This window comes from Filicampus tigris, chromosome 9 (assembly GCF_054856515.1).
Source record: "Filicampus tigris isolate MCC_2025a chromosome 9, RoL_Ftig_1.0, whole genome shotgun sequence".
NCBI classification, from domain to species: Eukaryota; Metazoa; Chordata; class Actinopteri; order Syngnathiformes; family Syngnathidae; genus Filicampus; species Filicampus tigris.
In genome coordinates, this window is record NC_141225.1 from 4474525 (window position 1) to 4500645 (window position 26121).

The 26121-nt window shown below is 40.8% G+C and overlaps 2 protein-coding genes across 5 annotated transcripts; one reads left to right on the forward strand and one right to left on the reverse strand.

Moving 5' to 3' along the window:
• Window positions 1-22189, reverse strand: LOC147141692 (E3 ubiquitin-protein ligase Itchy-like). 3 transcript variants are annotated; one of them, XM_086040403.1, is made up of 24 exons: window positions 22030-22189; window positions 20912-20968; window positions 18747-18888; window positions 18521-18645; window positions 16646-16777; window positions 16298-16343; window positions 16002-16156; window positions 15652-15889; window positions 15316-15411; window positions 14618-14792; window positions 14441-14510; window positions 13811-13895; window positions 12403-12531; window positions 12252-12324; window positions 9863-9934; window positions 9076-9164; window positions 8541-8700; window positions 6099-6232; window positions 5823-5963; window positions 5613-5733; window positions 5420-5524; window positions 3785-3881; window positions 3589-3661; window positions 1-1104 (listed from the first exon to the last, which is right to left on the reverse strand). In XM_086040403.1, the coding sequence occupies exons 2-24, from the start codon at window positions 20934-20936 to the stop codon at window positions 1005-1007; spliced, it is 2583 nt and encodes an 860-aa protein (XP_085896529.1). In that variant the 5' UTR covers window positions 20937-20968; window positions 22030-22189; the 3' UTR covers window positions 1-1004. The 3 variants fall into 3 exon arrangements, with proteins under 3 accessions (XP_085896529.1, XP_085896528.1, XP_085896527.1); XM_086040402.1 differs by having other exon boundaries at window positions 14441-14504; window positions 15978-16156; XM_086040401.1 differs by having other exon boundaries at window positions 15978-16156.
• bloc1s1 (biogenesis of lysosomal organelles complex-1, subunit 1) lies at window positions 21578-26121 on the forward strand. 2 transcript variants are annotated; one of them, XR_015088107.1, is made up of 5 exons: window positions 21578-22714; window positions 22921-22993; window positions 24267-24399; window positions 25120-25258; window positions 25336-25472. XR_015088107.1 is itself a non-coding variant. In XM_086040404.1 (4 exons), the coding sequence occupies exons 1-4, from the start codon at window positions 22648-22650 to the stop codon at window positions 25444-25446; spliced, it is 384 nt and encodes a 127-aa protein (XP_085896530.1). In that variant the 5' UTR covers window positions 21585-22647; the 3' UTR covers window positions 25447-26121. The 2 variants fall into 2 exon arrangements, 1 of the variants encoding a protein (XP_085896530.1); XM_086040404.1 differs by lacking the exon at window positions 25120-25258 and having other exon boundaries at window positions 21585-22714; window positions 25336-26121.

Genomic DNA, 26121 nt, shown 5'->3' on the forward strand with positions numbered 1-26121 from the left:
TGAAGTTAAGGTATGCAACTTTATAGGTAAATTATATAATTACTGACAGTTTTGTGTTGTTTTTTTTGTTTATATTCTAAATATGGCTGTCTTGCAAACAGCGTGTAAGATGCCCTATAAAACTAGAGCCACCCGTGTTTTATTTCCAAACCACAATCACAAAAAGAATGACGACGTGTGAATTATATGTATTTAGATAGTAAACAAGTGTATTTCGACTGCATTAGTCACTTAACCTACTAAATACTTATGATTACGCTTCTTGGTTATCTACCTATAGGATTATTTTAAAGACATACACAAAAGACTTTGCTACCACTCAGTGGGAATAGGACATTATTTTACAAATCTATCACACAGGATTGTTCCCACTTCATCAGTAACATTTTTTTTAAAACCAATTATTTGTTACTCATTCGCAATTACAAAACGGCCCCTCAAGGTCCAACATATTTATATTACATAGGTGTCCCTTTTTCTGGAAAGTTTGGTCCTATGAAATAAAAACAAATTATTCTGAGCGTAAAATCAGCACTAAAAAGTGGAAACTTATCTCATAAAGTGATCAGAAACGATTGTTGGTAGAGCTACAAAACTATTGCACTTAAAAAAATACAAGCTCTTTCCGGGACAATCACGCGGTCTTTGCCGCTCTGAGTTCATGTGCAAACTATGTTCAAGAAAGCAGGGAAATGAAAAGTGACACGTTTTTTTTTTTTTTAAATGGTGAAGAAAGGAACATCGTGTGCTACATCTTAGTCCCGTCAGAACACTTTTGTTGGGATTAAAGTGGAAATGAATTCTGAAAATAAAATCTGAGTGCATGGTCTCGCACATCATAATGTTGTGACTTCAGAGCCGATGCAGAGGGGAGCTGGAGAATTGTCTGACTAGGACTCAAACAGCTCTTGAAGCAGCTATGATTGTATACGGTTGATGTGATGTTGAGATCAACGCTGCTCTTGGCTGTAGAGACGCCATGAAGAAGGTGCAGCGTGCTGTGGTTACTCCTGCCCGAAACCTTCTGTCTCCTCGATTGCAAACATGAGTTTCTCCTTTAGCTGCTCGTAGCTCTTGTACGGAGGCAGGTCCAGACGATTAAAGCTTGACGGGACAAAAGAGGGACAGAAATAACACAATCAGAAATGGTCATTAGTGTGAATGAGGTCACAAGAAAGAAACAATTCCCCAAATGGAAAAAAACATATCTCCAAGTGGCTGTAACGTTATTTTTCCACCCATAAGAAGTCCCTTGCTCTTCTTAAGGAAAAACGTCATTATGTGTTTAACTAATAAGGACAAAGAATAGTTTATTCCTGGTTTTTTTAGTAACTATCCCACAATATTCATACCATCAAAACGCTAAAGCAAGGTAAAGCAAAACATTATGATTTTCAATATTATAACCATTTTTTTTTTTTTTTAAATGTGAGACACCCTGAAAAAAATCGGCATGTGTGCTTTACTGATTTTACAGTGTGTGGTGTACTACAGATGACCCACAAATCATACCACACGCATAATCTCCCAAGCGATAATCGAGTCTCCTCCCCCACACGAGATGTCTGACGTAGTACCAGAGATGGGCATTCTGTCCCAGGGACGGACCGGTCCCTCCATCCGGGACATTTTGTTGACGGACGGATGATGAGACATTTTTTAAAAGGACGGACTAAGCAAGGAGGGAAGTGGGTTTTCATCCGTTCCTCTAATCGTCCCTAACCATGTGAAGTACCGGCTGAGGTGTTTTGTTTGGGTTCTTTTAAAAAGCAAGACCACTGTTCTCTTCTGCGATGCCACTGAGCCACCTTTATTAACTGCCTGCAACAACACTTTTTCATGTGCTTTCCCTGCCGTAATACTGCACAGGTAAAGTCTGCCCTTCAGTGGTTCAACACATGCAATACCATGGATTATGCCAAACGATGCATTTCACTCACTGACGACTGGCAGAAACACAACGAGCCCGTCTTGTGTGTGTAATCTGGGATAAAGTATGTGTTGGGTGAAGGAAAAAGGTGGATCACAAATTTGTTATGTTAACTGTTAACATTCAGGACATACCTTATACCTTTTCATGCGAAGTACAGTACGTCCTTATCTGGAACTGGCACATCTCTTGAATGTAAAAATATCTGCCAATGCCGTCCTACGACCAGGAAGTCTTTCATTTCCTTTTAAAATAACCAGGGTTTTTCCTGCATTCAAAATTGAGAGCCGACGGCCTCCAGCTAATTTGGTGCCCGCCTCCAGCCAGAGCGATTGATATTAGGCAACACAGCTTGATTGATGTCTGCGGCAGCACGTATTTTAACTGCAGTTGCAGCTGTCGCCACTATGGAGGCGCTATAACAAGCCTGGCCAACCCGCGACTCTTTGCAGGGTTTCATGCGGCTCTTAAAGCATTTTTCACTCTGAAATGGCAGCGCGCCATTGTCAGTCTCATTCACTGTGTGTGTGGTGAGGGGCAGCACCACAGAATGGAGCATTGCTGAGCGGCGCTGTGCGTACTCGGACATCTGCCACGGCGCCAAATCCCCACGGATTGAAATATATTCTACTTTACGGTGGCGCCGTTGTGACATCAGAAAGTGTTTGAAATAGGAGAGGGAGTGGCAAGCGATTTACTGCTACTTTGGCGGCATGAGAACAATGAAGGAAGCCTTAATAAATAAAGTGCATTTACTGTATAGGCACTGAAAGATACATCTTGTCTCCTCTTGATTTGAATTTTTAAAAACGACCAAAGACTGGGCTTACTTTTGTAACAATGAAAGATGGATTTCTCATCTAAAACCAGTGGGGAAGGCATCACTTTTTACTTCCTGGTCGGCTGCTACGTCAGCACTTCCAAATATGGGCATGTTGTTGCACGTATGATAAAGAGCTTGTCTGAACGCAGTGATTGAACAGATTACATTCGGCAAGCGAGGTACCAGCTACGTGCAATCTCACTCATGCACTTTGACGGAAATGAGATCGAGGGACAAGAACGCTGAGTGGTGTTGCCTACCAAGTTCACTCTCAAAATGGGAGGAGTGGGGAAAAAAAAATAAAAAAAATAAATAAATAAAATAAAAAATGTGAAGTCAAACACGTTGGACGTTTTAACAGTTTTTTGTTGAATGTAATGGCAACCCCACTAAAACCAAACAAACAACAAAAACAAAACAGCAACACCAACACAAATACACAGCAAAACTAGCATATGCTGGTCTATGCTGGGAGGTTTTCTGCAGGATTATTCTGCCTCATATGTTTGGCTTCGTTTGAGCAAGGCTTCACATCCTCAGCGGTACTTCACTTCCCTCCATGCCAACATCAACCAGGAATTTTCAAAAGGGGACTGAACTTCGCAAGCACAAGTTGGTCTTTTTGAAAGGTCAGGTAGAAAAAATAGACACAGTTGTTCCCCATTTATTTAACACTTGTTTCATCTTGCTTGGAGGTTTGAACACTACATATGCTAAAAAACAAAACAAAGAAGGGGGGGTTTGTAAAACTATTGCAAGATTGCATGTTTAATGTGGCTCACTAAAACTGAGCCAGAGTATCAGTATGTGTATGTAAGAAGTAAACTTGACGTACCATGTGTGGCTTCGCGGAAGCCAGTTCTCTTTGCCCACCTTCTCGATGCAGAACTTCTGCGGGCCGTTGCTTCCTTCATTTATTATATAAAAAAAAAAAAAAATGACAAAAATAAATCAAATAAGGTGGAAAATGTAAATGAAGCAAACCAAATTAGTAATAATAATAAGAAACAAGGACAATGTGACTTAAGTACCCATGAGATCAGCGAAGCCGCCGACGGGAAGGCGACATGTTCCAGTCACAAACTGCAGCAGTCGCATCCTCTTCTCATTGTCCATCTCCTTTGCAAACTGCAAACAGACATTGTTGGATGTTCAAGGCCTTCTCTGCTGACCCAAATGCTTTCAGAGGCAAGGACCGACATTTACAACGTAGGTGAAATTGTGATAATTTGTTTCCAACGGTGTATTATCTTCATTTGATTGCATGTGTCTTGGCTGTGCATTTTCCAGGAGTTTGTGGGTTGATTCAATTCTTTTTTTTTTCCAATCAGATTTCAGCTTCTATGTGTTGCCACTTGCCATGTAAATGTAATTTGCCGAAGGCCGTCAGAAATCCAAATGCTGGCGGCGACCACACACACACACACACACACACACACACACCATTGACATGGTTGTTTTTGTTTTGTTTAACCAATCACAAGAAAAATCTACTCTGCGCGTTTGTGAAAGCTCAAAGTGACACAGGCACTTTTCTGTTCTCTGATAATACAATCTCAAAGATGTATTTTTATGAGTCCAGACATTCAATGCTAGGTACAGTACTTAGTGTATTTATATATAATGAATTTGTATTAGGATAAAGGAGTGTCTGAAACTGGCTGGCACTTTGGTTCAGCTAAATATGTGCACCAAAGATTGATTTATAGGCAAGGGCAATGTTGACTATGATTAAAAATACATTTTCAAGAAAAAAAAACAGACATTCTGAGGCTAGGCCAACCAACACTGTTGCTAGCTGGATTTTATCAACCCAGAAAATATTTTTTGAGTACTTTCAGAGCAGCATGTACGAGAGCTATTGGTAGATCACACAGAAAGGCAGGAGCAATGAAAAGAGGTCTGTATTAGCATCTTTGTTAAGTACAATGTATTTGAATGAAAGTTTTGATGTTTTTTTTATGTTATTTTGATTGTTTGTATGTAAAGTGCTTTGTTACAGCTCTAGCTGTTATGAAATGCGCTATATAAATACAAATGTATTGTATTGTATTGATGAATGCCAATTGGGAATGTTGGAATGGATTAAAGGTATTTCCATTTATTTCAATGGGTGGGATGATGATTCGAGATACGGGGGCTTTGAGTAGGCATGGGCCGATATTAGATTCTGATGGTATTCACTTCCTCACACACGCCTTCCGACATACGAAGGCAGCCAAAACATTACAAAAGAGACAACACATGTCCATGGTGAGGTTTTTTCCCCACGCGCTGGAAGTATTAACCATGCGAGGTGAAAATGATCAAGCATGCTGTAGCTGCGGCAGCGTTATCTTAGTGTTCGGTGAATCCCCCCCCCCTCTGTCAGTAAAGTAATGACCATTTAAACCGCAGCCTTCGCGATGACAAAATCACACTTTTCCAACTTGGGATTATATTGCAAATGCAATTAATCGTTCAGCCATAGTTACAATCATGGTCACAGAACAAAACTCGAATCTCCAGGCACCATGGTATATGCACCTAGTGGCAGCACCTGTTACTGTTCTGCTTAAAAGAGAATAAGAACATGTCTGTGCTTATACAGTAATAAGAGAAGCCACCATTTGAGGACATATACTACTGTATATTTGTACTGTATATTAGAAGAGCACAGTACCGACCTGCCAGAACCAATAAATTTGCTTGCTGGTCCGAGCGTAATGCCTGTAGATGGTGTTTCTCTGCCAGTCCACGAGGTCGATCTCCTGCATGCCGCAAAGCATCACCTAAAGACGGCAAGCGAGCGGGCAAAGTGAAAAAAAACCTTGCGGAGTTTAGACCTCACAGCTCACACGCGACGGTATCCACAAGTACCTCTAGTTCCTTAGCATCAAAGTATTGAAGGTACTGCTGCGGTAGAACTTCATTGAAGCCCTCAAAGAAGGCCTGGGTCTGCTCCTCCACACCTCTGGACAGCCTCCACTCGGCCACCAACCTGACATCACCAAAAAAGTAAGGATGTGCTGCCCGCCGCGGCCTAAGTTTTTGATTCCAAGGTGTATGCTTGGAGTGCGAAAATGGCACCTGATGTACTCCTCTTTGTTTTCCTCAGTCACTTGGACATTCCCGCCATCCGGCTTGAGCTCGTGTGTGGTGACCTCACCCAAGATCTCTTTGTCGACGGAGAAGAACATCTCCAGACCGCACTCTTCTATGTTGTTATCCCTTGGAAACCCAAGGTTCATAACATTAGCTTGTTGATAGTGTTCTAACAACAAAACAAACTGAACAAATAAAGACTGTCATCTTTCTACCCATCGACAAGCATCGAAAGTTAGAAACCCCCGCACCCCAACCTACTTGATCCATATGAGCGAGTTGTAAAACTCGGGATCCACGGACTCCAGGTCTTTGAGGGCCAGAGGCTTGTTCAGGATGCGCTTGTAGAAGGGCAGCGAGAAGCCTGTGTCGATGAACTTGCCATGGAACAAAGCCTAAGATGACAACACGTGGGGGAAAAGCTAGTTAATTTATTACAGTACATTGACTACAGAACAGAGAGAAATTTGACAAAGTCACATTACGGGCCCGATTTTCTTGTAGTCAAGTGTGTACATGGGTGCACTTTTCTTTTGATATTTTCGTAGACAAGCGCAGTTAGAAAGAGTCGTTTGCGCTGTTGTGGGAGTGAACACAGTTGACATGGAACCATGCCGATGGAAGTGGTTACACTCATTCTCTTTACATTCAGCGCAGGAAAAGCGTGCGGTCTACATGGCGGAAGCATAAACAGACTCGCTGTGCATATAGAAGATGGAGGCGCGCAAAGTACGTTTCTAAGGTACAGCAAGAACATCTCTAATGGTGGATGATCTAAAGTTGGCCGCTCTGACATGAGCACTTGGAGACCGCCTTCAACAGGCCTTCTCATTTCCGTGTTTGACACACCTCCAACCACACACGCACATGCACGTGCACACACACAAACACAACATAGCTGAGCCAAGCGAGTGCTTTTAAAAATATATTAAAGGTGATGATAATAATGCTTTCAATGAATTGGTTTATGCAATGATTCAGAGGGTTTCATGCACATTGTTGTCATATTTATGAAAAAAGTATAAATACATTGACCACACATGTCTGCGGAGCTCAGAATTTTTCTATCTGCACCTTGATCAAATCCACCAAAATTGTGTTTCACCATCTGTGCCTTACACCTGCTTTCAACTTGTCAAAAATGTAGTGTACTTTCTGTCACCAAATTGTCAGGTATGGCGGTGGCGTGTGAAAGAAAAAGTCCCCGGTCCGCCAGAACGAGCGCATTGCGGTCTGCCAAATTCCCAAACACGCTAAACGAGACTTGCCATGGCACAAAAATGAATGAATGATGTGCCAGCCTACAAAAATAAGGCCCTGCGTGTCTAAAACAGTACATTGCAACAGTTTCAATTAGCAGATTAACATTGCCAAAACAGATCCAGAGGGCCATGAAATAATCTGTTTTTGATCATTAAGATTTCGATTTTATTCAACCACACAAAGCTCACTTGAATGTGTTAAAGTCGTTAGTAAAGTTATGCTGCGCACAAAAAGTATGAAAGGCATAATGAATTCAAATTGGGCAGCACTCTAAAAAGTTGTTGGCACATCTGCCTCACAGTTCTGAAGTTCGCTGTTTGAATGTCAGCTCAGGCCTCTCAGTGTAGACTTTGGGTTCTCCCTGATTCAAAAACATGTCCGATAGGTTCATTGAAGATTGGAAATTGAGCACAGGTGTGAAAGTGCGAGTGAATGGTTGTTTGTCTATAAGTAAGTAGACTGTAATTTGCTTGTGACCAGTCCAGGGCATCTCCCTGAAAGTCAGCCGAGTTTCTCATCACCTTCAACCCTAATGAAGGCAAGCCATCTCAAAAATGGATGGATAGTGTGCTGGCTAAAAAGGCTGTCAAAAGGATCATGTGCAAGACGTTTTAACAACATTTTTGTTTTGTAGTAAACAAATAAATGGAGTGGAATATTACATGGAGTAAGGTTTCTTTCTTTCCCTGCTTACTTTGAGAGAGGGTGTTTTCAGCTCATAAACTGATCATCCAAAGCTGCTTGTAGACTTGTTACTCATATTTTTCAGTCAGCACGTTGCAGTTCCTTTACTTTGTTACATTTTTCTTGCATGCATTTCATGTAGAAGAGATTTAGCTCCGAGCCTTGGTCTGTTTCTATCCTGGGTTGCTCTTCAGCTGTCCAAAGAAGTTTGTGCTTATTTGTGAACAAAAATCTTGAAAACAATTTTGACATTTGTGCTTTTTTTTTCATTTTAAGTATTCTCTGCCATCTTTATCTGATTTGCTTTTATCATACCAGCCCTCGCGGATCCTGAGGTCCTCTGGCGCCGGCCTTTTATTTATTCCAAGGGTGAGGACCAAAATGCATGGCGAGGCTGCATTCAGCCATTTTGGTCCTCACCTTTGGAATAGCCTGCCAGAGGATGTCAGGTCTGCAGAGACTGTTGATATTTTTAAGAGGAAGCTCAAGACACACCTTTTTAGTTTGGCTTTCAACAACTTTTAAATAATTTATCTTTTCTTTTGATTGAAGATAATTCTATGTTTTGCTTTGAATGTTTTAAAGCACTTTGAGTTGCATTTTTATGTATGAAAAGTGCTATATAAATAAAATGTGATTGATTGATCTAATATCAGTAGAAATACAAAAAAAAAATCCCAAATTGATGTTTTTTTTCTTTTCATCAATTGCTGCTTGTGCCTACTTCGGATTGATGGAACACTGAGCTGCGGTTACCATAGCGATGAAGCGCCCGATAAACTTGAAGTACTTGAGGTGGTCGGGGTTGATGTAGGAGGCGGGGTTGATCTGCAGACAGTAGTTGTCCTTGCCAGCATACTCGAACAGGCAGTACATGGGGTTGAGCACTTCGTGAGAGAGCAAGAAGAACCATTCCCTGAATGTGGAGACACAAGGAAAGAATAAATATAACAGAGAGCAATGCACTCCTTGTTCACTGATGTGAGATTATCAAATCAAATCAAATTTTATTTATATAGCACTTTTCACACACAAGATGCAACTCAAAGTGCTGTACATTAAGAACGTCAAAATACAGCATAAAAAGAGAACCCGCTGCCACCTTCCCTCCCTCCCTCGCAGTATACACAAAGACAGACATCCACAAGCACACCTGCACTCACTCACCCACACACACACACACACACACACACACACATGCACAAACGCACACACATATAACCTTAAAAAGAGACATGGAAGGGCACAGAGAAACCATATGAGGAAAGAGTACCCAAGGGAAGGGGATTACCTGGCTACACCGCCATAGTCCAAACCTTCCTCCCCGGGGAAAATAATCCACAGTCTCCGTCTTAGATCTTGAGGATGGAAGCTCATGATCTTTGAAAGAAACAGTTCAATCACATCAGAAAAAAATTCACAGCACACCACTTAGCAAAACAATTCACAGTTTAGTTACGTACCTTAAACATACACACATATATACACATATATAAACATTATATATATATATATATATATATATATATATATATAAACATTATATATATATATATATATATATATATATATATATATATATATATATATAAACATTATATATATATATATATATATATATATATAAACATTATATATATATATATATATATATATATATATATATAAACATTATATATATATATATATATATATACATATATACACATACACACATATACACATATATATATATATATATATATATATATATATATATATATATATATACACATACATATATATATATATATATACACACACATAGATATATATACACACACATATATACACATGCATATATATACACATATATATATATATATATAAATATATACATGCAGTATATATATATTATTTTTATATATATATTTATTATTTTTTCTTTTTTGTCAAAATAATTTACATTGGATAATTTTCCGCAGCACACCTCATGATCTCTCACGGCACACTAATGTGCCAAAGCACACCAGTTGAGAATCACTGATTTACATGACTGAGCACCAGCAGAAGAAGTCATGAAGGCTTCTTTTCATTACCTGTTGGAATGAGTCCTCAAACAAGGTTTTCCTGGATACAGAAATCTTAATGTGCTGAGGCATCGACAGTTGCTGTGAGGAAATAAAAGTATAAAAAATAGTAATGAAGCAGCACTTAAAATCACCCAGGAATAATTCAATTACCATGACAGAATTTGATACAAATATAATGGATCAAAACATAACAGATTTGGTTGAGCAGTTGAAACCATCAACTAGTCTTGACTCAATACCACATGACTTTCTCAAAACAAGTGTTAAATCTGCTCTGAGTTACAGCAAATAATCAACTGCTCACTGCAGTCGGGCGAGCTTTTGAAAGTAGCCACCATTAAGCCCCTTCTAAAAAAGAGAACACTGGATGTCTCCTTGTTAGCAAATTATAGACGCATCTGAAACCTTCCCTTCTTAACCAGGATTATCAAGAAGGTGTTTTTTAATCAACTCAGCAAATTCTTGAATTTAAATTAACTGTTCATGCATTTCAATCAGGTTTCTCACCTCATCCAAGTACAGAAAATGCTCTTATTAAAGTACTAAATGACATAAGATTGAACACTGATACAGGAAAGGTGTCGTCCTGGTCTTATCGGATCTCAGTGCAGTGAGATAGAGACTGAGTTTGATGCAATTGATCACAATACTCAGTTGAACAGGTTGGAAACTTGAGTGGGATTAAATGGAACAGTCATAAAATAGTTCAGGTCCTACTTGCAGGAAAGGAGTTGTTTTGTGACCATTGAAAGTTTTGAATCTGATCGAATGGCCATGACACGTGACGTCCCTCAAGGGTCAGTCCTTGGACCCTCTGTCTGTCAAAATCTTCAGAACGTCAATGTTGGTTATCATGGCTATGCAGATGAAACACAGCTATATTTATCAATGTCCCCAAATGACAGACTTTTAATTAATGTGTTGTGTCACTATTTGGAGCAAAGTAACAGCTGGAAGAATCAAAGTTTTCCTTCAGCTAAAACAAAACAAAAACAAAACAAAACAGAGGTAATTGTTTTCTGCAATACAAAAAAAGAAAACACCTGGAGTCTTTATAAACCAAACACCTAGTCCAAAATCTTGGGATGCTGATATGATAATATTATTGCTGACTTTTCAGCAATCCTATCAAATCAACGACGAAAACAGCCTTTTACCATCTGAAAAACATATCCAGACTAAAGGGTTGCATGCTCCAAGCAGACCAGGAGAAACTTATCTATGTTTTTAACTTCAGTAAACATGATTATTGTAACGATCAACGACGATCGATAATTTTCTGAGTGGGCCCCCTCAAAACAGCATCAAACAGCTGAAGCACATTCAGACTGCTGCAGCTTGGGTACTCCACTCCCAAAGATTTTACACTGGCTCCCGTCAATCGTACGGACCGGTGCGTCAGTCCATCAGTGATGAACGCCCGTTTTGCTGACGATTGACATAAAACGGGACAATTTTTAAAAATGATAGTAGTGGAATTTCGTCCGTAAGTGTGACCGTCACTAACCGCGTCTGTCAGTGACGGACTGAGTCCTGTTTTGCTGACATTTCTTTGGGGCTGGGGAGTAGGGGGTCGGACTGACTGATCGACTGACGGACCCACAGACCTCTGACAGAGTAAGTGACAGATTTAACTGATGGATTGACTGACCAACTGACGATTACCATTCAGTTTGGCTTAAAAGATGACGGACTGACGAATGACAGACTTGTACCCTGGCCGCTGACAGATGATGAATGACGGACCAGTAAAATTTAGTAAACTGCCCACCGCTGCGTCTGAATATATGAAAGAAAAGCTGACTGAATATAAACCGGGAATAAATTTGCAGACTTGGATCAATTAGTGGAGCCCACTGTTCAAGGTAAACATGGTAAAGCTTCATTTAGCTGTTATGCTGCACTCAAATGGAATAAGCTGCCAATAGAAGTGAAGTCAGCCCGAGTGTAAATGCTTTTAAATCCAGGTTCTTTTTCCTATACCTTTGATTAAAATCTTTTAAACACTCTTATGTTTTTTTTCCTTTTAGTAATGTTAGAAACCTACTTTTATTTCTTTACTTTTAAATGTCTTCAAACACAAATGTGTTTAAATGTTGTCAATGAACATTCTTATAGTAATTTTGGTAAGATACTTTTGTTTTTTTTCTGCTTTAATTCTAAACGTCGTTAGCTGTTTTGTTTGTGAATAATTTTAGGGGCTGTGTCTCTGCTTGTGTGAAGCACATTGAGTTGCCTTGTATATGAAATGTGCTATTTAAATGAAGCTTCCTTGCCTTGCCTAATGCGTTTCAATTCCAATGCAAATAAAATCTGCCTTTCTTACCTAAATGGAGCTTCCTTGCCTTGCCTAATGCGTTTCAATTCCAATGCAAATAAAATCTGCCTTTCTTACCTGACACCAGAACCTGAAGTATTGCACTTTGGCTTTGAAGTCCCTGACGTAGGTAATCTGCGGTCCATTTTCACTGTTGGGGAATAACAGTATGACTATTTTAGCCAGAAAAAGCCATCAAAAATCTATGGCTGCTTAACCGACAACTCACAGCGAGGATTTGCCCGTGCGAGGGTCAATGTAGGTGGTGGTTCGCCTGTTGTGATCCACAAAGTAGGGGATGCCGTCCACGGTAAACCTCATCTCCCAGCCCTCGGGCAGAGGCTTGTCATTCAGCAGCCTAAAAAGCACCACCACAGCAATGTTGAAATAGTGCTGAATAGTTTACATTACATTATTGAGTTTGCGTTATGTGTAAGTATTTCGGGCATACCAACAAAACCCCAGATTAAATAACATTAGCATTATTATTATTGCATAGCCACATGACATGAGAAGTAGAAATAACATAAAATTTAACCGGAAATGCCACATGCTGTTTCAAAAAAGTTTTTAAAAAATTGCACGTATCCACTTTGTTACTTTAAAAGGAAATACAGGAGCAAAGTGAAAGGATAGCGCCCTTTGCAGGTAAGACTACATCATTACAACAGTCGTATATTTCAAACTGATTCAGATTCAGGAAACTTAATTTTGGAAGGTAAATTGCAAAAATAGCTAATGGACTCCAGCGTACTGGCAACCCGAATGAGGACAAGCGCTACAGAAAAATTTACATGTAAATTCCTATGTTGCCGCTGTAGTGACGGAACTATGTTGTCAAACTGAGGAGCCCCTGTAAGTTTAGGTGCCACGTACACTGTACTTTCTTTTTTCATTGAACTACAAACAACATGGCACTATTACCGAGGAAGAAGCAGATTGCCTTGGCCACTGTAGCCATTTTAACACAAAATGAGGAGATGGTACAGAAATAAAAGAAGAGTGGATATTTAAGAGGCTTTTGGCTGCATTCATTGCTTATACTCGTGCATTTCACATTTTCATCCACTACTACATGGGATATTAAAAATATAGTCAGGGGTGCAGATTTCATGGTTACTCACATGAGTTTTGTACTCACTAGTGGTTCAACGGATCACATAAGTCACGGTTTGGATCGGTCACGGATCGGATAGTTTTTCAGATCAGCAGGAAAAAAAAAAAGGATAAATAGAACTTTTTCTTCATTTATTTTATAAAACACTTTTGCCCATAACAAAAAAAAAAAAAAAAAATCAACTCCTACTGTCTAATATGGCCGTTTAGGATTTAAGAAGGCAACTAAACACAATATAAGGCAGGATATATTCTTATTTTATATGTGGTACAGTGTATATGATTACAAGGTGTCCTGCCAGACATTTTGAGCTGAATGTTTTCTTAAAATTATAATTATAATAAAAAAGTATTTTTATAAAATAAATGATGACAAAGTTTTATTTTTCATTCTTTTTTTTTTTCCCAAAATGGAAAAAGACCATGATGTGTGATTGGCCACACACTGTGCGACAGATTAGCCGCAACACTCACTGTGCAGCAACCATGCTCAGATTAGCATTATGCCCATGCACACCCACCCTTGTGTCCTGGGGTCTTCCCATTGAGTCGTCCGAGTCGGGTGGTGGACAAAATACACTCTTCCATTTGTGTCTGTCCTCTTTTCTGATATTAAAAAAAGGAGAAAAACATTTAAAGCGAAAAAGTCAACTCAAACATGTTTTTTCAAGAATATGGTCTATGCAAGCCCAGTAGTTGAAACAAGCCATTCTGATAAATATTGTGTTTATGGAATAAGAGTTAATCCAACCGTTTTTAGCCAACTCTGTTAGCGGCTGTTTTGTAATTTCTGTCGACTGAAAATGACATCACAACTGCTCAGGGCTCAGGTAACGACCAATCACGGCTCAGCTTTGGAAAACAGGCTCAGCTTCAGAACACATGTCAGCCGTGATTGGTAGTTACCCGAGACCTGAGCAGTTGTGATGTCATTTTCAGATGACAGAAGTGACAAAATGGCAGCACCATGAGATGGCTAAAAAGGGGTGGATTTTGCTACTTAGCTCATATTCCACAAACGTAACAATCAGAATGCCGTGTTTCAACTAGTAGGCCTGCTGGGAACATATTCTTGAAAAACATGTGTTTGGGTTGATTTCCCCTCTAAGTGAGTACGTAAGTGAACAACTACAGTTATGGGTGGTATTTACCCCAGCCATGTGGCAAAGGGCCCATCGGATCGAACTCTTTGTTGGACGTGGCTGCCAACTGGTCCTGGAGCTTAAAGAAAGGGGGGAAAAAAAACACAAAAATGCACAAAAAATGCCTTTAACATCTAAACTCTTTTAACTTGGGCTTTTGATTTTTAAAGGTCCACCTCTTCTCACCCCGTAGATGAACCTCTGGTTGAACTGCTGCATGGCCCCCTGCAGCTGGCTGCGCTGATGCTGCCACTCCTCGTAGTTTCGCACCGACTCCTGCGTGGGACGCTGCCAAGTGGTGGTCCTTGTGATGTGGTCCACAAAGTACACACGGCCCATGGGGTCTACCCTACGTTCCCACCTGTGCACACAATGATATCACTAGCCACTAATTCTTGAATAAAACTTCTACAACACACCTCCATGTACAGTGTAGTATACAGTTACCTCTACATAAGTGTGCTTTTTTTCAACATGTGACATACACAAGTTTGAATAGAGCAGATTACATAGTTTGCAAATTAGTACTTTCATCACTATTACGACCACTTGATTGACAATTTCTCTTACATGTGAATTTAGCTACTGCAGGACTAACGATGGATCCTCTTTTTGAGGCAAAGTTGTTAGGTTTAATCATGAGCAGGATTATGTGCCCACCCATACTTTGCCTACCACTGTAAGCAAAATTGCAATAAGTGGCCAAAAAATAGCATGAAGAGTGTATCTCAAAAAGGTTTGTGTGTCAAATGGATTGCCTTCTGACAGCATATTTAACACATAGTCATTTACAGTATCTAATGGACCGAAACCAGGATCTGTGCACTTGTGCACATCACTTGTTATTTACGACTTTACTATCACGCATCAGGTGCAGGCCTTACCCTGTAGGCAGCGACTCGGGTCGTTCCCAGGTAGTCCTCTTCTCAATGTGATCTACAAAGTACATGCGTCCATTCTGGTCCACTCGCTGCTCCCAACTGCACTGAACAAAAGGAGACACGTCAGTGTGACTGCATGTCAAGCCCAAGGCAGAACATACATTACCCACAAATAGTACTGAAACACTGAGCAGTTGGATGTGCATTCAAAACTTTAGAGACATTCAAATTCAGTTTACCTATAAAGGCTATCGTGGAATTATGTTCATCCTAAAATTTCACCCAAAGGCGGAATATTCGTAATTTTTTGTGAGTAGTGTAAATGCAAGATGTCTGTACCCTTGTGGCAAGGGGCCGCTGCTCACGGGCGAGACTCTTGGAGCAGCTGTGGCAGGTGCTGTCAGGGTGGCTGGTTTGGGTCCACTCGCCGTAGGGGGCCTGGCAATAGCTCCCGCTGCCGTTCCTGCTGCCCCCGAGTCCACGTGCTGATCCGAAACCCCGCTGGCGGACGCCTGGGAGGAGGCGTCAGTTGCTGGACCCTCGCTTAACTCGCTAGGAGAGGAACTGCTGGACGAAGCTGGAAGGATCAGCGGCATACAATTAGAGATGCTTTAAACAATTTAAAAAATTGAAATGAATGTCATAGCTTTATCACGTGATCGTACTACTTGGTGAGGCGGCAGGTCTACCGGGTGCGGAAAAAGGCCGGGCCGATCCAGAGCGGCGAGAGCCACCGCCGCCTCCTGGAGAATGGGAAGGGGAGCTCGCACCATTGACAGTGCGAGCATCGGGTACTATGACCCACTCATCCAAGTCACTAGAGGGTGATGCGTCTCTGCTTGCCCTGCAATATTTGCATGTAAGGTTGTGATGAGGGTTTATTATTTGTTTAAAGAGGACATATTCGAGAAAATCTATTTTCTAATTGCTTGTATACAAATAGTTGAGTCCTGGGTTTTGATGAAAAGTAAAAAGTTTACTCCACCTGCCAGCGCTTCCATTTGGTCTCGCCCCATCTTTTAGAATAGAAGCTGGAATGAAAAGACAGAAAAAATGTTTCCTTTGACTAATTATTGATGGTTTTGGTTTGCAGTGGCCTAGAACTGCACTGATTGTGTTTTCTAACATTTTGGTCCGTCAATTGCACATGCAGTTATGCACTAACGAAAACTGCAACTCCAATAATAAAAACTGTCATCTATAATATTCTACTCCAGTCCTGTAGGTGGCAGCAATGCACTCTGCAAAGCTGAGGACAACTGACAATCAACATGAATGAAAAATGGACCACGGTCTGCTGTATTTTGGAGTTGTAGTAGAAGAATCATTTCACCATGGTCTCTCTCTGCTGCGGAAAAGGCTTCCGGGTCCACATGCATGCCGTCCAGACAGACAGACAGGTCACCAACGATATCCCGGGAATCTCTGTCAGAGCACAGCTGCAGCGTTTGGACCACCTCGCACACTGAGGACCACACAACCACAGAAAAACAGCAAGTTAAGTAGTAAAATAGTAGTAGCAAAGTAGTAGCTCTGGACTGTAGACCACTATTAGTGGCAGAAGATAGATCATTAGAAAACGTGCTATGTGCATGTGGTATAACTTTTCAAATGCCATGCAGAAATCATTTAGAGCCGATACTGTCCTGGTCCTAAAGTGAGACTTTAACTCAGTTATTTTTTTCTACTGTTTTAGATTGAAATGTAGTTAAATGCATTTATTCAGAGTTAAAAATATTCACATCTGTCGTTGTTTCATTCATACATTAAAATATATTTTCTAAAGTGTTTTAGGACAAATTAGGTTATATGATTAAAATGTGATTAATCACAATTAATTAATTAGAAGGCTTCTAATTAAAGAGATTAATGCTTTTAATTGAGTCCCACCCCTCATATACATAATACACACAGTCAGCATGGTGATTGGCGAAATGAAAGCACCACAGGTCACCAGATTGAATAGCGATAAAACATTTTTTTCTGTCAGAGGGTGAAGAGCCCTTCCCAACCTCCGGGCCGCGGACCGGTACCGGGCGGCAGGCCACTTTGGACGAGGCCGCGGCTGTCCGTACAGATGAAAGAAAAAAAAAACCATACAGTACTTCCGGTTTATTTATTATCTTGAGGCTGAAAATATTTTAATTTGAAAAGTGACCGGACTCTCTCCGTTACATCCATCTATGACTGACTCAACGTATGTAACGTCGTCTCCGTCACATAACGCCAATATTAAATGCACAAGCTAGCAAATGATAAACAGACATATTTGGAAAGTTTCTTTGCAATGGGGAAAAGGCCCAGTGAGAATTGAACACAAGAGGCTATGCCCATGAAGAAAAAGAAGGGTACATGACAATAGCAGAAGACCTACTTAGGATTTACGGTGAAAAGTGATTCCCACGCAGGAAGGAAGGCTGCTATGCACAACAGCATGTGCAGTCAATGCAAATTTCAAAACTGATTTGTCAACAAATGTAAGTGCCTTGAGAGCATCATACTTGGGGGCCGTTTCGCTTAGGCTAAAAAGTCATTCAATATTGACGAAAAATTATTTCTAAAAAACGGTAGATTTGCGAAGCCCCCCACCCCTGCCCCAGGACTGCGAAGGGTATAGACTTGTATGAACCGGTCCATGGTAGAACAGAGGTTGGGGACCACTGATGTAGACCGTGCACCTTTCCTACAATGAATTTAAAGGGAATGCCAGGAGCCTCTTCCATTGGTCGGGAAGCAAGTCGGCTGTGTTCGTTCCCACAGCTGCGCAAATGCCCGTTTCTAACTGTGGGTGTCTGAAAATACCAGGAGAAACAAAACCCCACTAATGCGCACAATTAGACTGTGCCTTTGCGCTAGGCTTGCACTTGGCAAAATGGGGCCTACACTAGTTTTCACACACAAACACACATGCACAAGTGAATGTACGCACACACACACACAAGTAGAGACAAGAGCTAAGATAGGACCAGTATCTCAGGTTAATTACACTAACACATTATAAAACATTCCCCTAAACAAAGCAGGTGCCTCTTGTGTAATGAGGGTGCAAAACCTCTGGCAAAGCGTGGACGATAAGCTGTTGATAGACATTCATTTTCAAGACACGGGTCCACGCTTGATAGATCCTGGATCAGATAAGTCTGAGCCAGTCCTTCATACCTCCGAGGGGAAATATCAACTCCTCTGCACATTAATAGCAAGTGCTCACATTTCAACTCGTTGGCCTTCAGGGTGTCGCAGATCTCCAGCGTGGCCATTCCCAACAAGATGTCCGCCTTCAGCGTCTGGTGGCTCCACACGCGGAATATCAGCTTGCTGAGAGGTGTCACGATTCTGTAAGCAAAGCTGAGACGTGTTAAGACCTGGCAGAAGTTTTGAAGAATAAGGAATATATCCCACTAAAAAGGCAGGGTTAAAAAAAAAAAGGTACTTACACGGTGAGAGCCTGCTTCCATTTTGGACTGTGCGTATTGTTGCACTTTTCTGTCCGCTTTGATTGACCATCCACGGCTACCTCTACGTATGGGCTGGGACCGAACCAGTTCTTTTTGTTTTCCTTGAGTTTGGCAGAAAGCACTGGGAAGGGATACCAAACATCACATAGTAATAATTGCTCAAAATTGCTGAGGAACAACATCATTTTTCAATTAGAATCTTTAAGGGCCTATATCATGCAAAATCAACTTTGTTGAGCTTTTAGCCATATTAAAACCCTAACCTCATCAAAAAGACCCCCAAAGTGGTGTTTTCCTCCATTTGCCCATCTCTGAGCATTCCTGCTCATTAAGAACCAGCTCTGCCCAAACCAAGACAACGATTGGGTCCTCAATCTTATACATATAGGATTGAGTGAGTCACAACCGTACCGCCCCTGCAGACTAATCGCACGCCCACTTTCTCAAAGCAGCCAGCGGGACGCCCAACAAGTGTATCCGGGAAAGAGGCGCTATGAGCGGCCACCTTGAGCAAGACTCCGGCCTTCCTGGCCGGAGCTCTGCCGAAGTCTACCTCCGTATGTGCGCGTGCACACGCGTCAAATCAAAGTGCGCTCAGAGCGGCCTCCCTGGCCGAGGCGCATGTAAAGATTGCCACTTGACTCTGGATCGAGGACGTAAGGCCTTGAGTATCTGCTTGTATACGTGTACACTGTCAGGAAAAAGTTATCAAGCTAACTGGTCATTTTGCCTTCTGTCAACTAAAAATGACATCGCAACTGCTCAAAAATGACCAATCACGGCTCAGATTCAGAAAACAGGTCAGCCGTGTTTGGTCATTTTGAGCAGTTGTGATGTCATTTTTAGTCGACAGAAGACAAAATGGCTGCCCCCAGAGATGGCTAAAAATGACTGCATTTTGCTGCTTAATTTATATTCCACAAACGCAAAATTAATCAGAATGCCGTGTTTCAACTAGTGGCCCTGCTGGGAACATATCCTAGAGAAAAATATGTTTGGGTTGATTTCCGCTTCAAGCAGACAAAACAAATGTTTTTTAATTTTTATCTGAATACCCAATTATTCGCTAGAATTTTCAATATGATATCCAAATTCAAAAATATTTGTTAGCTGCAGCCCTAATTATTACTATTTACTGTTTCATGGACAGCATTAGGGAGACGTCATGAAAGGGGCGAGGCAGCCACACAGGGCTTTTAGGGAGAAGCGGGTTTTAGTGAGCCAGGCATCTTACTTCCACGTTATATAGCCACCAAAATAACTAATATTTAATAAGAAATTAGATCGCCATTGTGCCAAAGGTAATATACTGTATAATCATATATATAATAATAATAATAATACATTTTATTTGTATAGCACTTTTCATATGCCTATAGTAAACTGTGGAACGCTTAAAATATCATGATATGGGCTTTTAAGGGGCACATAAGGGCACATAAAATAAGACTTTTCCATTGCTTGAATACAATTTATGCGGTTTGTGCCTGCCCTCCTATCAAGTGTGAAATTAACAAGTTATTATATTAATTGAAAATCATTTGCATAATACTGCCCTACATAATACTTCTCTGCTCATGAATTGGAGGTAGGCAGCACAAATATCCAGAGCTACTTTCAAGCCAGAGACATAAACACATATAAAACAATTTCAAAAGGTTGAAAACACTAGCATGTCACGGCCAAAAGGTAAACAGAGCTGCACTGACTTCGGCTGAATTCACAGATTCATGCCAGCTAACAGCGCTAGCTTCTGATAAGCAGCAAATAGAGTGGTGCCGTGGGATACGAGTTTATTCTGTTCTGTGACCACACTTGTAACTCACACCATTCATATCTTAAGTCATCTTTTCTCATTAAAATGAATAAAAAAAATTCAAGTCATGCAAACACAAACGAAACAGAATAGGTTCACTACTACTGAAAGTGACCATGAAAAAAATACGGCTGTGAGTATTGTTATTGTCTGTCAAGATGTCTTGATGCACCATTTGTGTTCAAATATCTGTGGCTAGAAGGGTTCGAGCTAGAATTCTTGACCCTTGGAATATTGTAGACAAAATCCTGTCACATATACGTTATTAAGACACCTGAGAATAGTTTTAAAATGTAAAAAAAAAAAAAAAAAAAGCATAATATGATACCTGTGACTTGTAATTGGGCCTTCATAGTTCATCCATAACACTGCCAATAACCAGCAACTGTAACATGAGATGGAAATGCAGCATTATTACATGCAACCAACTTCAAGAGTGATTTGGATGATCGCCACCTGCGCTTATTACCATAGAATGTGCACATGAAAGGCACAACCTTTTACAATTAGCCACTTTAAAAGTTTATCAATAACATTATATAAACCTGCACTACACAGCCAGTCCCATTGCCATGTGGCAAAGGTTGATGAGGTGCTACCAGAGAACAAACACAAGCTGTCGGAGCACTATTTGGCGAACACAAGGAGCAGTTTATTTGATGTTTACACAGCTACCAAAGTCATCCTAACCTTTCAGCTAAGTGCATTAAATGCTGACAATTACTTTTGTTAAAAATACTAATTCATAACTGGACAGTTTTGGTGTCTTAATAAGATAAATAAGGTTATAAGGAGACTACAGTCACAGTAATCAACGCATAGCTAAATTAGTGCATGGAAAATGTGTGATCCAGTTCTTGTATTCAATATCATGAAGGCGTGTATGTCGTGCATATTAAACAACATACCATCCGCCAATGACACTGCCTTCACATCACGTTATGCAATGACGCGGTTGGTTAAGCTTGGCTATTTCGAGGAGTGAGGGAGTTGCTTCCGCAGCATAGAAAATCCCACCCTGAGCTAAAGCTAGCATGCGATTCTTTCTCCCCGAATAGTCCATTGTAATTTACAGAAAATATCAGGGACGGTGTTCCATAGTTAACACTTAACACCTTTTGCGTCTGGTGCCTACTTGCCAAACTGGCCCCCGTATCACGCTATACGTCGACGTCAATACTAATAATAATTGTTATGATAATTATTGAGGGGAAAAGCCGAAAGGATAACATCAACATTAAATTATTATTATGACAGGTGTTGAAATTTGTGGAAAAAAAAAGACTAAACATGCTAAAAAGTTCTTGCGCTGGCCGTGAAAGTACCGTTGTCGACAAACTTGACATAATTAAACAATCATTGAACGCAGCATTTGTGCTAACGCCGACCGGCGCTCCGGGCTTTCCGTCGAGGAAATTGGGAGCCCCAAGCGAGACCACAGCGTACCTGACGTGGGCAGGCGATAAAGAGACACGGGGCTGATTCCTCCTTACGTCGGGCCGAGGTTATTGTCACGTTATGGTTGCGGTCTGTTTGCCATCATTGCATCCAGTCCTTAGGCTCGCATAGTTAGCAAGAGACATGCGAGCCTTTCCGGTGGTAAGATTTTCACAATAAAAATACATAAATTATAAGTAATACGCCCTAGGTTTGCTTGAAACTGTTCGTAAAGGCTGATAATTTGTAACAGCTAACATATGAAAAAACTGCTTGTCAGTTTGATGTAGACTCAATGACCGCGAAAACGTGAAAGACTGTTCCTGTTTAATGCATAACTTTTATTTTAAAGGCTGTTTTGGTTTGACGTCATCTCTCTAAAAGACGAATTAAAAATAAAACCACAAACGCGTACTTAAATTGTGTATCATATCCCATTTTGTTACATTCCATCATATTTTTATTTAGTTTTATTTTCATCAGAATAAAGTGGCATTTATCTAAGGGGCAACGCGGAAGTGTCCGCTAGGACGTCATCGCAGTGGTCTCGTGACTGCTTGTCAGCTGTGAGCATCTTGCCAGTGTTTTGTATTCGTTGTTGCGAACTTCCCAAACACTTCCACTTGAATGAAGATGTTGTCTCGTTTGCTGAAGGAGCACCAGGCGAAGCAAAACGAGCGGAAGGAGCAGCAGGGTGAGCAGAGCTGTCCCGACCGGCCATTATTGAGCCGATTGGCCACTATTTAGCAGATGCTAAAAACAAAAAAGTCAAAGCCGGATATTTCTGTGCTATAAATAGAAATAAAAAAATCGACACTACAGTCCAAAACGCCTCGTTATAACGTCACTGCTAATAGTGATATATTTCAATATTTTTGCGTTTTATTGGTCCTTTCGCAGAACGACGTAGACGTGAAGCTATTTCCGCAGCCACCTGCCTTACAGAAGCTCTGGTGGACCATCTCAACGTCGGGTAAGAACGTCCTCACGTTTTGCGGCGTTTAATATCTTTATATTTAATTTTAGTAGAAGTAGTAAATTAGGTGCTTTGACATGATGACTTTCAATTGGGTCGACATTTGATTTGTAAATGTTGAGAAACACAGACAATCAGTTTACACACTTAGTGCTTCTCCTGTAGTGTGATGCAACTTTATAATATAACAGTTGACCCAAACATTAGACATCAAAATGATAGTAAATGTGACTAAATAGACCTAAGGTACACTATTACACTGTTGGAATTTCAGTGGAAAATCCCAAGTCTACCACATTCCAGGTGGTCTTAAAAAAAATCAAACTTTGATTCACTGCCAAGCCAACTTTCTGACAACAGACGCGCTTACCTGTAGTATAAGTGCGGCAAAAAAGGTTAACCAACATATCTTGCATGCAGAGGACACAGTTAACTGTGATGTACATTCTAACTGCGATGTACATTCAAATTCATAGCGTTTATTGTCCATCCATCCATTATCCATACCGCTTATCCTCACAAGGGTCGCGGGCGTGCTGGAGCCTATCCCAGCAGTCTTCGGGCAGTAGGCGGGGGACACCCTGAATTGGTTGCCAGCCAATCGCAGGGCACACAGAGACAAACAAACATCGGCACACACAATCACATCTAGGGGCAATTTATAGTGTCCAATGCATGTTTTTTTTTGGAATGTGGGAGGAAAACCGGCGTACCCGGAGAAAACCCACACAGGCACGGGTAGAACATGCAAACTCCGCACAGGTAGGCCGGATCCATGATCGAACCCACGACCTCTGAACTGTGAGGTGGATGTGCTAGCCAGTCGACCACCGTGCCGCCCTGCGTTTATTGTCATAAAATATAAAAGATACAAATACAGATAACCCTAATATTTGCAAAGCAAAATATAACATTGAGACATAGCATTACAAAACAAAGGAGTCTGGTGTGGTGACGTGAGAAGTACAATAGGAAAATATGAACTATAAGATACAAGTTGTCTTATTATACCAAGGAAAATCCAATATAATTCAAGTTGCAAAGTTATGTAGCAGGTGTACAAATCATGTAATATGTCATTCTTGTTTTATCAAACATGTTCACCAAACCTTGTCATTGGCCATGCTCGTGCTGAGTAGCTGGTGCATAGCCACTTTTTTGCAATATGTTCCATTACTGGTTGTGTAGGGTTATCATTTGCCGCTATCTAGCATAACATCGGTGGAGGATTTTGTGCTTCTTTTTGAGCTGAGGTGCTTCTCGTTTTCAGCGTGGCCCAGGCATATGTCAACCAGCGCAAGCTCGACCACGAGGTGAAAACACTTCAAGTGCAGGCCGGTCAGTTTTCCAAACAGACTGCACAGTGGATCAGCATGGTGGAAGGCTTCAATCAGGCCCTGAAGGTAACATGTGGCTTCAAGAGCCCACAGTTCACACAGATCAACAACTTTTCCAGGTCTAAAACACCCAACCGGGTAAGAAAAGATAAGAGGTACTTAAAACAGGCTAAATTCCAAGGGCCCTATTTTCATACCCAGTGCACGTCTGGCACAATGCGCAGTCTACAGCTATGTTCATTTATTATATTGACATATTAGATAGACATTGTAGCTGGCTAGCTGTCCAGGCGGTGTCAGCCAGGCAACATCATTTTAAAGACTGCATTCACACTGCAGGGTGTGATGCCCGATTCAGATTTTTTGTTAAATCCAATCCTTTATGTACTCGTTCACATTCCCAAAACAAATGCAACTTCTACTGTGAACGTAATGAGCCCATAATGTGACACGCATGCACACAAAGCATGACGTTGAGTGACACGCACAAAAATTTCAGATCGACAGAGGAGGTAGAAATCAGAGCTGGCCATTTTACTAAAAATTGTATTTGTCATCCATCTTTGTCCTACTTATTTGAATGAAAGAATCAACTCAAGTTGCGTAATCAGTCTTAAGGGGTGTGCACACATACTGAAAATTGGGCCAGATTAATATTTTTCCCACATTCCAATCAAAGTCAGCAAAGATGTGATTGTTGGATCTCTTGAAAAGATTATCCTGAGTGAGTGATTATCCTGTGGTGTGGGATACGTTAGGAGTGATTTGTTTTTTTTTTCCCTCTAGGATCTGGTTGGATATCGATCAGGACCAGCAATTTTAAATGTTAAACCTGTTCAGTATTTACAATGACTAATCTGACATTGAGTTGGGCCAGTCCAGTGGCATCTTCTTCTACTAATCCTAACTTGCTCCTTAGAAAAAGGTTGTCTAGTAGAAATGAAAGCATTTGCAAACTTCTGCCATAATTGGAAGAAATGAACACGCTTGTTTTGAAAACAGGAAATTGGTGATGTGGAGAACTGGGCCCGCAGCATCGAGATGGACATGAGGACCATCGCCACAGCTCTGGAGTACGTGCACAAGGGTCCGCTTCAGTCAGCCCCCTCCTAGGTGCTTCCGCAGAGGTGTCGGAAAGCTACCAAGATCCATGAAACAACGAAACATGACATGGACGTGTCATGCAAAAAAATCTGACTTTTTTTTTTTTAAACATAAATTGTGAAGGCTGGCAACTTTCTTTTAATGAAATGTTTGTATCAGTATGAAAAAATCTGTCAGCTCACGATGATGTTTGCTTATTTATAAAGTTGATGTACAGTATGTGCACTGCTGAAAACCGAATTATGGCTTTTTAGCAGAGCATAAAGAGGATGAACCTGTTTGTCCATTTTTGTAAAAGAGCATCTCTGGAATCATGCATGTCAGTATTAATGTGTATTAACTGTCAACGATATGTGTCAAGTTTGATTTCTTTTTTAATATAGAGAAGATCAAAATGAAGTGAAATGTGTTAATGTCATTGACAAAACTGTCATCAAAAGCTAAACGATAGAAATGACAGGCAGGAACAAGCTACTGTTGGTTGTGGGGGGCGGACTGCCCCTGTTATACGTCAAAACCTTATGGGCTCTGACGGTGTTGTCCAGCCATCGCTTCAAAGTGGCGTTTGATCTGTACTCAGCCTGGTTTTGTGGTTATAGATGTAGACATTTTGTGGGGGTTTTTTGTTTGTAAATGACCAACACTTGATGGGTGAACAGGCATTAAAGTGGAAGTCAACACAAA

Excerpts from the sequence above, each read along its gene's own strand:
- LOC147141692 (XM_086040401.1), bottom strand. The coding sequence starts at position 20,936 with ATGAAGGCCCAATTACAAGTCACAG. Across the intron at positions 14,793-15,315 it reads CCCGAGTCGCTGCCTACAGG|GTGGGAACGTAGGGTAGACC; the intron begins GTAAGGCCTGCA and ends TTGTGTGCACAG. Across the intron at positions 12,532-13,810 it reads GAAGACCCCAGGACACAAGG|GCTGCTGAATGACAAGCCTC; the intron begins GTGGGTGTGCAT and ends GGTGCTTTTTAG.
- bloc1s1 (XM_086040404.1), top strand. The coding sequence starts at position 22,648 with ATGAAGATGTTGTCTCGTTTGCTGAAGGAGCACCAGGCGAAGCAAAAC. Across the intron at positions 22,715-22,920 it reads CGAGCGGAAGGAGCAGCAGG|AACGACGTAGACGTGAAGCT; the intron begins GTGAGCAGAGCT and ends GTCCTTTCGCAG. Across the intron at positions 22,994-24,266 it reads GTGGACCATCTCAACGTCGG|CGTGGCCCAGGCATATGTCA; the intron begins GTAAGAACGTCC and ends TCTCGTTTTCAG.